At 32.0% G+C, this 13,674-nt stretch overlaps 1 protein-coding gene across 1 annotated transcript; it reads left to right on the top strand.

The window, feature by feature from the left end:
* The first annotated feature begins 674 nt into the window (after positions 1-674).
* Positions 675-5,513, top strand: LOC145948941 (uncharacterized). Its single transcript, XM_083058539.1, has 2 exons — positions 675-5,320; positions 5,480-5,513. Exon 1 carries the CDS (start codon positions 934-936, stop codon positions 2,446-2,448), a length of 1,515 nt encoding a protein of 504 aa, XP_082914665.1. The 5' UTR covers positions 675-933; the 3' UTR covers positions 2,449-5,320; positions 5,480-5,513.
* Positions 5,514-13,674: the final 8,161 nt, after the last annotated feature.

Below are 13,674 nucleotides of genomic sequence, written 5' to 3'. Positions count from 1 at the left end.
TAGGGTCGGAGATGGTGGCAATGTTAACGATTGCACAGGAGTTGCAATTGTAGATATAGCATCTGCAATTTGCTGCATTGCTGTATTTGATTCTTTCATATCTGAATGAGTTGTGCGTCCTAAAAAATAAAAAAAGCTTTTTAATAGTTACAACAAAAACAATTTTTACAATAAATAAAAGGGGATTTATTATGATGGATTTGAGATAAGGATCTTAAAATATCGTGACATTACGAAACATTGGTAACGTAATTATTCATTAAACTCCCTTTTATCCACTGAATAGTACATATAAATATATGTATTATTATTCAATGGATGAATAAGGCCCATATTCATCATCTCAAATTAACACTTAAGACGATCTTGATCAAGTCTATCTTATTCAATCCAGATCATCTTAAGATTAGTAGATTTCATAGTCGTGAAATAAGATGAGCTTCGTGAAGAAGTTAACGCTCAAGTAAATCTTATTTAATTTGAGATTGACTTGATGAAGACGTACTCAAGACTATGCTTATTCTCGAATCGGCTATTTCCGTAATATTACTATTATTCCTCCAATAGGAACACAGCATTTCCTCCAATAGGAACATTGCATTGGAGATACAATTATTTCTGTTATTACAGTAGTCTGTATTCTGTTGCGTATTATCGTGTGCAAGTATCTGTAATATACCGACCAAAGATAAAAGAAGTATCTAGGACGCGAGAGGAGAAAAAGCAGGGAAGGGCAGGGGGTAGCTGGAGAGACGAAGCGAGTGGCCGAGAGGCGTATTTTTGTACTAGCGGGATATCAAGGATAAATATATAAAGAGTGTATCCACCAAGCAATTCCGAGTTATTATAATTAACCCCAGTACATAGCAAGTTGGCGACGAGGTTAAACGATCCCCACGTTTAGTATTAAACGGAAATATACGTACGTTGACAATGGCTAACAACACAGGTTATGTTGGCTCAATCGCAGAATACAATGGTCAAGAAACATTTGAATCATACATGGAGCGATTTGAACAGTTCGTAATAGTGAACGGTGTTAATGAGGAGAGAAAAGTTCCATTATTTATAACAGTAATAGGACCCAAATGCTATGAGATTTTAAGAAGCAGCATATTACCAGAGAAGCCAGCCACAAAAACATACGAGCAGTTAAGAAAAGTTCTACAAGATTATTATGCACCAGAAAAATGCATAATAGCAGAGCGGTACCGTTTCCATAAACGAACACAGAAAGTAGAAGAATCAATAACGCAATTCTGTGTGGAACTAAAAAGTTTAGCTCGACAATGTACCTTCGGGAATTTTCTAGACGACGCATTACGTGACCAATTTGTATGCGGTATAAAAGACGAGCATACTAGACAGAAGTTATTAATCGAATCAAAACTAACTTTTGATCAAGCAGTGAAAATCGCAGTGGCTATGGAACTGGCATCAAACCAAATAAAATCGATGGCCAGTGGAGAAGATTTAGCGGTAGCGAAAATAACAGTGAAAGCGGCTCTAAGCAAAACCGCTAAGGGCAACAAATCAACACCGGCAGGGGAGAGCGGAAAAAGAACGTGCATGCGTTGTGGATGGAGCTGGGATCCGGAACATCGGGAGCTTTGCAGAGCGAAGGAAACCAAGTGTAATAATTGTGGAATCATTGGGCATTACGCTAGAGTCTGCAGGAAAAAACAACAGCGCCCTGTCAACGCCGTTAACGAGAATCAGCAGGATCAACAAGCGATAACTACAGGGGAAGGAGACAAATGCGGATGCGTAATGTGTGTAGCGAACGTAAATCATATACATGTAGTAAATATTGATCATTCAGGCCTCAAAAAAAATTTGTACGTACAGGGTAGGAAAATAAGTTTTGAAGTAGACACCGGAGCAGCGGTTACATTAATGAGCTTAAAAGATTTCAAAAAACATTTTACAAATACAATACAAATAGAAAAAGGTCACGTAGGATTAAAATCGGCCTCGGGTCAATTATTAAATGTTTTAGGTAAAGCGAAGGTTATGGTAGCAGAAAAGGAAACTACACAAACCAGACCCATGTCATTCATTGTTGTACACGATAATATTAGAGTTCCACTATTAGGCAGAGACTGGTTAGGACAGTTACGTCCAAATTGGAGAGACGAAATTCTGCAGGTAAATTTAGAGGAAGAAGGTCACAGCACAGTACCAGGAATACTTGAGGAATTCAAGGTGGTTTTTGAAGAAAATAGCAAAGTTAGTATAGAGGGTTTTGAAGCAAATATAATATTAAAGGATAAAACAACACCAGTTTTTAAGAAAGCGTATGGTGTCCCATACAAAATCTTAGATGAAGTCGAGGAAAAAATTGACGAATTCGTAGGGAAAGGTTTATGGACCCCGGTCAGGTACAGTAATTGGGCATCTCCATTAGTAGTGGTAAATAAAAAAAAGGAGGACTGCGACTATGCATAGACTACAAAGGAACGGTTAATCCGAATATCGAAAGAGATATGTATCCACTACCAAAACTAGAGGACATATTAGCTTCATTATCAGGAGGGAAAATTTTTTGTACTTTAGACTTAACAGCAGCATATACGCAGTTAAAATTAGCAGAAGGAAGTAGGAAGTTATTAGTGGTAAATACACATAAGGGTTTATTTGAGCCGAATAGACTACCTTTCGGAGTTTCTAGTGCACCGGGAATTTTTCAGTCAGTAATGGATACGATTCTAGGAAAAATGCCTGGAATATGTTGTTATCTTGATGATGTAATCATAAGCGGAAAGGACGAAAAAGAGTGTAAGGAAAGACTATACACGGTATTAAAGAAACTAAGGGAATTTAAAGTAAAAGTAAATATAAACAAATGTGAATTTTTTAAGAAAAGGGTAGAGTACTTAGGACACTTAATAGATGAAACAGGAATAAGACCAAAAGGAGACAATCTCGACGCAATTCTAAAGTGCAGTAGACCAAACGACGTAACACAATTAAAGTCATACCTGGGCATGTTAAATTTTTACGGAAAATTCCTCCCAAACCTTAGCACATTGTTGAGTCCACTATATGCCCTTCTAAGAACTAAGGTTAAGTATTCCTGGACTGATAGTTGCGAAAAAGCCTTCGTAGCGAGCAAGGAAGCCTTGAGACGAAATAAGCTGTTAACCCATTACGATATCAACTTACAAATTTACGTAGAATCCGACGCAAGCCAACAAGGTGTAGGCGCGGTGTTATACCATATCATAAACGGGGAGCAAAGACCAATTCGCTTTGCGTCAGCAACATTATCACAAGCGGAACAAAATTATAGCCAGCTAGATCGGGAAGCATTAGGATTAATTTTCGCGGTGAAAAAGTTCCACAAGTACATATATGGAAGGAAAGTTATTTTAGTCACGGATAATCAACCATTAAAGAAAATCCTAGGAGCGAAGTCGGGAATTCCCCCCTTAGCAGCAAGCCGGTTACAAAGATGGGCAATTATACTTAGTCAATATGATTATGATCTTCAATTAAAACCAAATTTAAAAAGCGCGGACATGCTTTCAAGGCTACCTACAAAGGAAAGTACAGAAGATAAAGTTTTACAAATCGAGATTGCGGAACCTCTCTCCAGTTTGGACATTGCGCAGGAAACTCTAAGGGATCCAACAGTTAGTAAAGTTTTAGATTTAGTGAAGCGAGGATGGCCCAGCCACATGAGAGATGAAGGTCTCAAACCATTCTTTGCGAAACGAATGGAGCTGTCGACGAGCGGAGATTGTGTGTGTTACGGAAACCGAGTGATTGTACCGGTAAAATTGCGTACGGAGGTCTTACGGTTATTACACGAGGGGCATCCGGGCATTGTACGAATGAAAATGTTAGCAAGAGCGCATGTTTTCTGGCCAAACATAAACCAAGATGTAGAAGAAGTAGTCAAAAGCTGTGCAGAATGTTAGCTCCTACAAAATGTAACAAGATCGAAAGATCTGTTGAGCTGGGATAATTCGAGTGGCGTATGGGAGAGAATACACATTGATTTTTTAGACATACATGATAGTAAAGTATTGTTAATTATAGATAGTTACTCCAAATGGGTAGACGCCCATGTCATGAAAGGAACAGATTGTGAAAAGACAATAAACAAACTTTTGATTACCTTTAGTATGTTGGGTATGCCTCAAGAGATAGTTTCGGATAATGGTCCGCCCTTTAACGCTATTGGTTTTACACGGTTTTGTAGATCTCATGGAATCCGACTCACACACAGTCCACCGTATCATGCCCAAAGTAATGGGATGGCCGAAAAAGCGGTACAAACGATTAAACAAAATATTAAAAAACAGTTACGTGAATGTAAGGCAGGAATAAGTATGGAAAATAAAATAGCTCGATACTTGATGTTCATAAGAAACACTCCGTGCGTAAAAACGGGGAGAGCTCCGTCAGAATTTGTATTAAAGCAGCTACCGAGAACCAAATTATCTATGCTCAAACCAAACTATAATAGTATTAAGAAGCGAGTAGACAGAAAGGAAATAAACGAATACGAAGTAGGGCAATCAGTGTTAGTCCGGGCGATAGGAGCGAAAGACGTTAAATGGTGGCCCGGGGAGATTATAGCACGAAAAAGCGCGGTCACATATTTAGTATGGGCAAACGGTAAAGAACGCTTCATGCACGCGGGCGATATTAGGGAAAATTTGACTGGACTAAGGACGGCAGGGAACGGAAGAGACACTCAACCAGGATTCGATGACCACGCGAGGTCCCAAGGAATTCCATTATCAGCAGCATTATTAAATCCGTTGAGCGATAATATTAGCGACTTAAGTAGCCCACGAAATAAATGATCCGAAGAGTCTCCTAGAATCAAGGAGGAAACGCAGCCGGAAGTCACTCGACGAAGTCTGCAGGAGGGAATAAGAACTCCGAGTAAGGAGCAGCACAACCTTACAGACCTAGGTCCGGTGAGGAGGTCTCAACGCACGGTGAAGAAACCGGAGCGATTAGACTTGTAATTAAATTAAGTACTAGACATATAAAACACGCTGTATTTTAATAATAGACAACCGAAACACTGTCATATAGGGAGGGAAAGGCTGTAATATACCGACCAAAGATAAAAGAAGTATCTAGGACGCGAGAGGAGAAAAAGCAGGGAAGGACAGGGGGTAGCTGGAGAGACGAAGCGAGTGGCCGAGAGGCGTATTTTTGTACTAGCGGGATATCAAGGATAAATATATAAAGAGTGTATCCACCAAGCAATCCCGAGTTATTATAATTAACCCCAGTACATAGCAGTATCATCGAAAAATAGGCTTATCCTTCATCGAAAATCTCGAGAATTAAACAGGTTTGAAATATTTATGGATAGAGAACAATGATATTTGAATTTTATTGAATAAGTTTTATTATTAATTATTATATTATTTACAGAATGTCATGTAAAGAGAAGCCTATTTCAAGTAAAAATAAACATTATTCATTAATGGAGAGAAAATTATTTTTACAGGTACTTGAAAAATATAAAAATGTAATAGAAATTAAAAAAAGTGACAGTTCAACATTGCAAAAGATAAAGACATTGCATGGGGTGAAATATGTCAAGAATACAATCAATCAGCGCTAATCTCTCAAGAGGTAAGAACTATAATTTAGAATATAATATACGCTTTAATACATTATCTTACACAATATTTTGATTATAGAGAACTGTGCAACAGTTAAAAAAATTGTGGGCAAATTTAAAGCAGTCTCAGAGAGATGCCTTAACGAAAGAGAAACAGTCGCGTCTAGCAACTGGTGGAGGACCAGAAGAAGCTGAAGCAAATGTTGATCCTGATATCCTTAATATAGCACCACATCTGATGGAAAATGCACCTGTGCTATTTACATCAAATATGTCTGAAACAGAGATTGAAGGTATATCTACAATTAACTATTATTGTAACCTAAACACTTAACCTAACCTAACCTAACCTCTGAATTTTTTGCAATATAAATATATTAAATTTTTTCTGATATTAATGTTTTATTATCTATTTTATCAACTTCTATCTATTTCAGATATGCGCGAGTCTACATTTAACATAATATCTACTAATGAGAATTTAGATACATTAGATCCCACAAACAATAAAGAAGATCTCATAAGTGATGAGAGTGATAAAATTATTGATTCACAAGGTATTTATTATTATTAATATTATTAATTGTTAATAATAATTAATATATTAAACATAAGTAATATGTTTAAAAACTGTTATCCGTAATCAAAATTTCAATGTTCATTACATTGACCTTTAAAATGAGCTAAGAAAGAATTTGCTATCTACATTTTTGTAGAAGATATATATATTTTTCATTTTCAATTTTATGATTATTTTTTACTTTTATTTTATTAATTTTTATTTGTGTGCATTTCAGATAAACGCAAGTTTGAATTAAATATATCTACAAATGACATAATAACAATATCAGACAATGAAAACAAAGATAATTTCACAAATAATAAGAGCGATCAAAAAATTATCGATACACATAGTTTAAAAAAATATAAACAGTCAATATATTCTAGTACTACAGATGTACAAAAAAGAAAGAGGAAATATATAAATCAAGATTTATCAGATATAGAAGAAAACTTACGGATACAACGTATAAAACAAATAATGGGGCAAGATCAACAGTTAGCGTTTGTTAAACTAAGGCATGAAGAAAATATTGCCAAGATAAAAGAATGCCATTTTAAACAATTAAACGAAATGGAAACACAACATAAAAATATTGTGAATAATCAAGAAATAGAAATTAATAAAGCTAAACTGAAAATTTTAGAAAATCAATATTCAAACAAAGAAAATATTAATTTTAAATTGTAAGACATGATTCTATTTTTTTTTTTCATATGTGATATATGAATATTTATGAAACACTGAGAAAAGGCTGTTATATTTATAGATTTAATTTAATATCGTAAGGTATGATTATATTATTTTTTTTTAGTTTTATATGTGATACTTAAATATTTGTTAAACACTAAAAGGCTGTTACAATTATAAAATTAATATTGTAAGGCATTATTCTATTTTTTTGTTTTATATGTGATACATGAATGTGTTAAACATTAAGAAAAGACTTATAATTAGATGTTATTTAATATAGTGAGGCAGGATTCTATTATTTTTTTTTTTTTTTAGTTTTATGTGATACTTAAATATTTGTTACACACTAAAAGGCTGTTACAATTATAGAATTAATATTGTAAGGCATTATTCTATTTTTTTGTTTTATATGTGATACATGAATGTGTTAAACATTAAGGAAAGACTTATAATTACAGATTTTATTTAATATAGTGAGGCACGATTCTATAATTTTTTTATGTGATATATATATGAATATTTAAAAAAAATATATATATTTGCATAGATTAGAAAAATTGAGTTTTGTGATTTGTTCGTGCAATTTTTTATTTTATTATAAACAAGTTTATACATAACGAACTGTGAATAAACTATTTTAAATGATGTTTTATGTTCCGAAATAATACATTAATTTTGTTATATCAATTAGTCTGTAACTTATAAATTACTTTATAAAATATTAACAGGTTAAAAAAAATAAATAAAATTTAACACAAATTGTTTTATTTATCTAAATATATATAATATTCCTAAATTACCTTAAGCCTAAATATATCTTATACCTATAAATAAAGAGAAAGTTAACTAGCGTTTTCGATTTTCATAAATAATAGAGAGCGACATAGTAACTTCTGATTCACAAGAAATTAATAAAACTAGTAACTAATAACTTAAAACTAATGTAAGAATGATTTAAAAAGTAATGAGAGAAATGATAAAAGAAGAAACGGGGTAAATAAAAACAATTCTTTTTATGTTTGTCCTATCTAAAAAGCCGTTCAATTAAAAGATTTCGCATAATAAGTCCATCTCCAGGTTGCCAATGAGGCTGAGGCACAGGAACTTCATCGTTTATATTTTCTGCTTCTTCTTCTTCTTCTTCTAAATTATCGTTCAAAATCAATGACAAATTGTGCAAAACAGCACATGCCACAACAATCGTTGTGGATGTTAATAATTTTGTACTCAATCCTTTAGATAAACACGGAAATCTGCGTTTCCAGATGCCGAAAGTTCTCTCAACAATTCTTCTAGTTCTCCCATGGATTATGTTATAACTGTAAAAAAATATATAATATATATCTAATATATAAATATATAATATATAATAAATATTATATAATAAAATTCTTTTATGTATGTGTGTGTGCGTGCGTGGCATTAATGAATCAAATTGTTATATCTTAATTATGTAGAATTATCTATTATCATCTATATTATTCATCTATTAATTATACATAAAAGAAAAAGATACAAAATTACAAATGTTATGTTTATATATTGTAGTTTTATATATTTACATGTATGTGTATATATGTATGTCTTATTTTTTATTATTATTTTTTACTGTTAATTTACTTTGTAATGCTTGATTATTGAACTGTTTAATGCAATAGAATTATTATTTTTATAATTATAGAATTATATATACAAACTTTATTTCTTCATCGGTAACAGGATTATTAATCGGCGTGAGCAAAAACGGTAATGAAGGATATCCACCATCACCGACAAGTATTCCGTTAAATTGTTGTTGTCTATACCGCATATATATTCGAGAATTCTGAAATATTCGGCTGTCATGTTCACTTCCCGGCCATTCCGGGACAATATCCAATATTTCAGTACGCGGTCCGACAATAATCTGTAAATATAAATAAACAATTATAATGGAAGAAAATAAAATATTTATGTCTCAAACATAATTGATAATATACTATAGTAAGATTATAATTTGTGCATCTTTTTCGTTCTTGCATACATGTTAGAAATAATTTTAAATCATTATGTTTTCAATATTAATTTGTATTTTGTTTAATATACATATATAATATATACCTGAACATTTAAAGAAAAATATCCTTTTCGATTGCGATATATTTCATCAACATTTTGAAACCTTGTGTGAGTTAATCTTATGTGCGTACAATCTATTGCTCCATCAATGGAAGGGAGTCCAATAGCTCCTGGACCATGCCCAAGTTCTTTGAATAAACGTTTAATTTCAGAGCGTGCATGATCATACATTGGCATTTTTATATATCTGTTAATGTTACTTGCTATTAAACAAGAAACACGAAAAATGATTCTCGATATAGTAGGTTGTGAAATTTGTATAATATCACCCATAACAAGCTGTAACAATAAAATTTTTTATATTAATTTATACTATACTCTTATATTATTCAAAAATAAATAATTTGAAAAAACATATATATATATGTATATAAACTAACCTGGAAACTTGCTGTTGCATAGAATCTCAAACAGATCAATAATTGTAAAACAGGAGAGATTGGCAAACCGCGGTTATTAATTTTTGCCAATCCCTCTTCTATCAATGGTAAAATACCAAACATCACAGAATTTTTTGAAAAGCGAAATCTTTTTTTGAATTCTTGCCCATTATAAAATTCAAATGGATTTTGTTTATCACGAATGTAGCGTTTTGATGCACGAATTTCTTCATTATCTTCTTCATCATTTGAAAAATTAATATCTTCAATATCAAGATTTGCCAAATCCATTATGTATTATTTATTTACTTTTATCATAACCTTAATTCACTTTGCTTAAGTCCTCTTTGACCACGACTTGACGAAGATAGTCTTATTTAACAATATATATGTCAAATAAGACGATCTTGAATGGCTATGAATACATAACTAATAAGATTATATTAAGCATGTGCTTATGTCAAATAAGATATGTATATGAAACATATTAAGCGTTCAGAAATAAGATCATCTTCGACAAGTTAAAACTTGAGATTTTGATCAAGTCCTTACTCATTTTTCGACTATGAATCTAGAGGGCGTCTTAAGACTGTACTTAAGACGGTCTTAAATATGAGAACGGACTATGAATACGGGCCTAAGAATAATTGATATCATTACCACAGATTAATAGACAGATAGCCAATGGTCTGGAAAAGGCGAGACCGGCATTTCCGTGCGACAGACTTTGCCCCTTACCGACACACTTTGCCCCTGGTTTGAGTCCGTGCTAAACTCCGTTAACTTTACCACAAGACTTTGCGCCTGGTGCGAGTCCAGGCTAAACTCTTTTGATTTTACCAACAGACTTTGCCCCTGGTGCGAGTCCAGGCTAAACTCCTTTGATTTTACCAACAGACTTTGCCCCTGGTGCGAATCCTTGTATTCTCGAAAAATATCGCATACGACATTTCATGAATATCACTCTTGCGCAGCTATTACATGATACAAAAAACCTGCGCAAAAGTGATATTCATGAAATATCGTATACGATATTGTTCGAGAATATAAAGCCCCAGGCTAATTGATCATGAGACGAATGAGAGGTGAAAGATTTGCTCCCTGCTCACACCCACTCACATGCCGTGTGTCGCAAAGAAATTTTTCAGTTGCTAAAAACTGTTCTGTTTGCTCTGTCTGGATCACATGTAATGAATTGTACATTTATCTTCGACAAGATGAGAAACAATATCTTTTGGGATCCATGTATGAGGATTTCTTCTAATGTGCAACTTTGTACGGTTTATAAAATCTTCCTTTTAAAAAAAAAGTTACCTGCACATAATCCTGCTTCCTTAATTAATGCCGGGGATTACTTAAGTAAATTTTCATTACCTGTTTACATATAAATCTACATAGTTTATACACTGAAAAAAAACGCCACGCGCATTTCAATAACACCAAGTAGCAAACAAATACTTTAAAAAATGTTTTTAGAAAAGTTTAGAAAGCATTTTTAAAAACATTAAAATAGTGAGTTGTCATTTTTATTTATAAAAAATTTTATTTATAAAAAAAAACGTAAATTTTAACATTAAAAAATATTTGTTAGATGAGAAATCATTATTTTTTATATTTAAAAAATTTATTTCATATTTAAAACTCCCATGTTTTTTTAATAAAAAGACCTGTTTTATACTAAAAAAAAATTTATTTTTAATATGTATTAATTTAATACATATGAGATTTTATCACATATGCACCCGCACGCGCGCGCGTGTGTGAGAGAGAAAGATAAAATTTTACATATATTAAATCATTAAATATTAAAAATACATTTTTTAAACATAAAATGTTTTTTTATTTAAAAAATCATGATTGAAATAAATCTTTTTAAATATTTTGCACATTATATATTTATTATTTTATTTTACTCAACACGGTGTACTTTAAAAATTTTTAATTAAATTTTATTAAAGAAAATTACTTGAAATTTTTAAGTTCTTTTTTTTAATAATATTCCGCTTTTTTCATTATCATAAAATATTTTTGGTTCAAGAATTTTGTATTACTTACCGCAGTTTCTTATCCAAATGTTCAATCTTTCATCAGTCTTCTGTGGAAAACGAAACAATTTACAATTTTCTGATATGACATTATTACAGTTTCTATATGCAGATCTGTCGAATGTCGTGATTTTCTTCACATTATCGTTATCCATTTTAATCCAAGAAAAACACTTGCAACAATCGAAAACAAACCGCCTGCCGCGAACGGAAAATGCCGAGAAAGCACACAATTTCCGCGAATTTCCGCTAATCTCGTGATTTTTTTGAAAAATCTACAATTTCGTTGAAATTGTAGATTCTTCGGATCACTGCACAAGTTATAATTCACAATAATATTTTTCAGTAACTACGATAAAAAATCGTATACTGAAAACCGCAAGCAAAAGTGCAATGGAATAAAGTCTGTGAGAAAATAAGCAAAAAAACAAATTGGCAATAAAAAATTAATAATTTTCAAACAGAAAATTCTTGAAATTATCGATGATTACAAATTACAAAGTATAAAAATTCGATAACCCATGTTTTCGAACTTTGTTCGCGGAGAGAAAGGATCTTTAAAACAGGACCTTTAAAAGATAGGATTTAAAATATATTAAAGAGGCGAAATCGTCGCCGCGTCGGAAAAATTAAAGCGTTTAAACAGATGAACGCAATGAAATAGATATGCAATTGTTTTTACTTGTCGCTGCGAGCTCACAAGCTTCTGGCGTTCTCGAGTGACCACGTCGACTGTGTCTCACGAATTCCCATTGTGCTTTCGCTTGCGATTTTCAATATTTAACGATTTTTTATCGTTGTTATTGAAATATATTATGAATAGTGTGACGTGTGTGTGTGTGTGTGTGCTCTGTGATCCGATTTTACGAATCTACAGTTTTAACGAAAATGTAGTTTCGATAAAATCACGAGATTCGCGGAAATTCGCGGAGATAGCGTGCTTTCTCGGCGTTTTTCGTTCGCGGCCGGCGGTTTGTTTTCGATTGTTGCAGGTATTTTTCGTGGATCAAAATGGATAACGATAATGTGAAGAAAATCACGATATTCGACAGATGTGCATACAAAAACTGTAATAATATCAAATCAGAGAACTGTAAATTGTTTCGTTTTCCACAGAAGAGTGATAAAAGATTTGACATTTGGATAAGAAACTGCGGTAAGTAAAAATACAAAATTCTTGAAAATACCAAAAATATTTGATGATAATAAAAGAAAGCTGAATTTTGTGAAAAATAAAGAAACGGCTGTCTTACAAATTTCAAGTAATTTTCTTTAATTAAATTTAATTAACAATTTTTTAAAGTACACTATGTAGTGATGTCAAAAGCTGGGCTTTAATTGCACAGCGACGGCGAGCAGGGGACAAGGGGGAAATTTCACATAAACGTATACGTGTAAACTGCAAGTGAAATTTTCCTCTTGTTTCCTTCTAACGCAATCTAGGCTCGCCGCCGCCCAGCTTCTACATAATGTTCAAAATATGTAAAAAATTTATTTCACATTCTAATACCCATGATTTTTTAAATGAAAAGATATGTTTATACTTACAAGGAGAGATCGCGGTTGACTCTTTACCGATTTTGATCTCCTTTTTTATGGTGAATCTGTATTGAATTTAAGTTGATCCGTGTTCGAGCTTTTCGTCCAATGCGCCTTGTAAGTAATATTTTTTTATACTGGATATTTAGAGAAATTTTCATGTTTGTTATAAGGTCTAAAGAAAGACACAGTTTCGATTAGTACCGCTGGTGCAGCGGGAGAACACAAGAGTAGTAACCAGGTTCAAAACTTGGGATGGCATAATTTTTTTTTTTTTTGATATATGTTATATGTATTATTTATTACGTAGACATAAATATTCGGCATATATTTATTGTTTTTTAGATACGCATATCCTTATATATTTAAAATGTATAAAATAATAATTATATAAATAAAATAGTTTTACAGAGAAATATTTTTAGAAATATTTTTATTTTTTTTTAAATTCATACACTTTTTAAATTTTTAATCCGAATGTTTTCCGTAAATTATAAAAAGTGTGTATTCTAACATTATTAGATTATTTAAGAAAATTTAAAAAATGTATGAATTTTTAAAAAGTAAAAATATTTCTAAAAATATTTCTCTGTAAAACTATTTTATTTATATTATGATTATTTTATACATTTTAAATATATAAAGATATGCATATCTAAAAAACAATAAATATATGTTGAATATTTATGTCTACGTAATAAATAATACATATAACACATACAAAAAAAAAAAATTATGCCA

Source organism: Prenolepis imparis, unplaced genomic scaffold, assembly GCF_030444845.1.
Source record: "Prenolepis imparis isolate NDT839.2.m4 unplaced genomic scaffold, iyPreImpa1.0 SCAF_2, whole genome shotgun sequence".
Classification (NCBI taxonomy): domain Eukaryota; kingdom Metazoa; phylum Arthropoda; class Insecta; order Hymenoptera; family Formicidae; genus Prenolepis; species Prenolepis imparis.
The sequence above is the reverse complement of the archived record's forward strand: the minus strand, read 5'-3'. Positions and strand labels throughout refer to the sequence as shown.

What these genes read in the sequence shown, in the direction of transcription:
- LOC145948941 (XM_083058539.1), top strand. Translation starts at nt 934, where the DNA reads ATGGCTAACAACACAGGTTATGTTGGCTCAATCGCAGAATACAATGGT.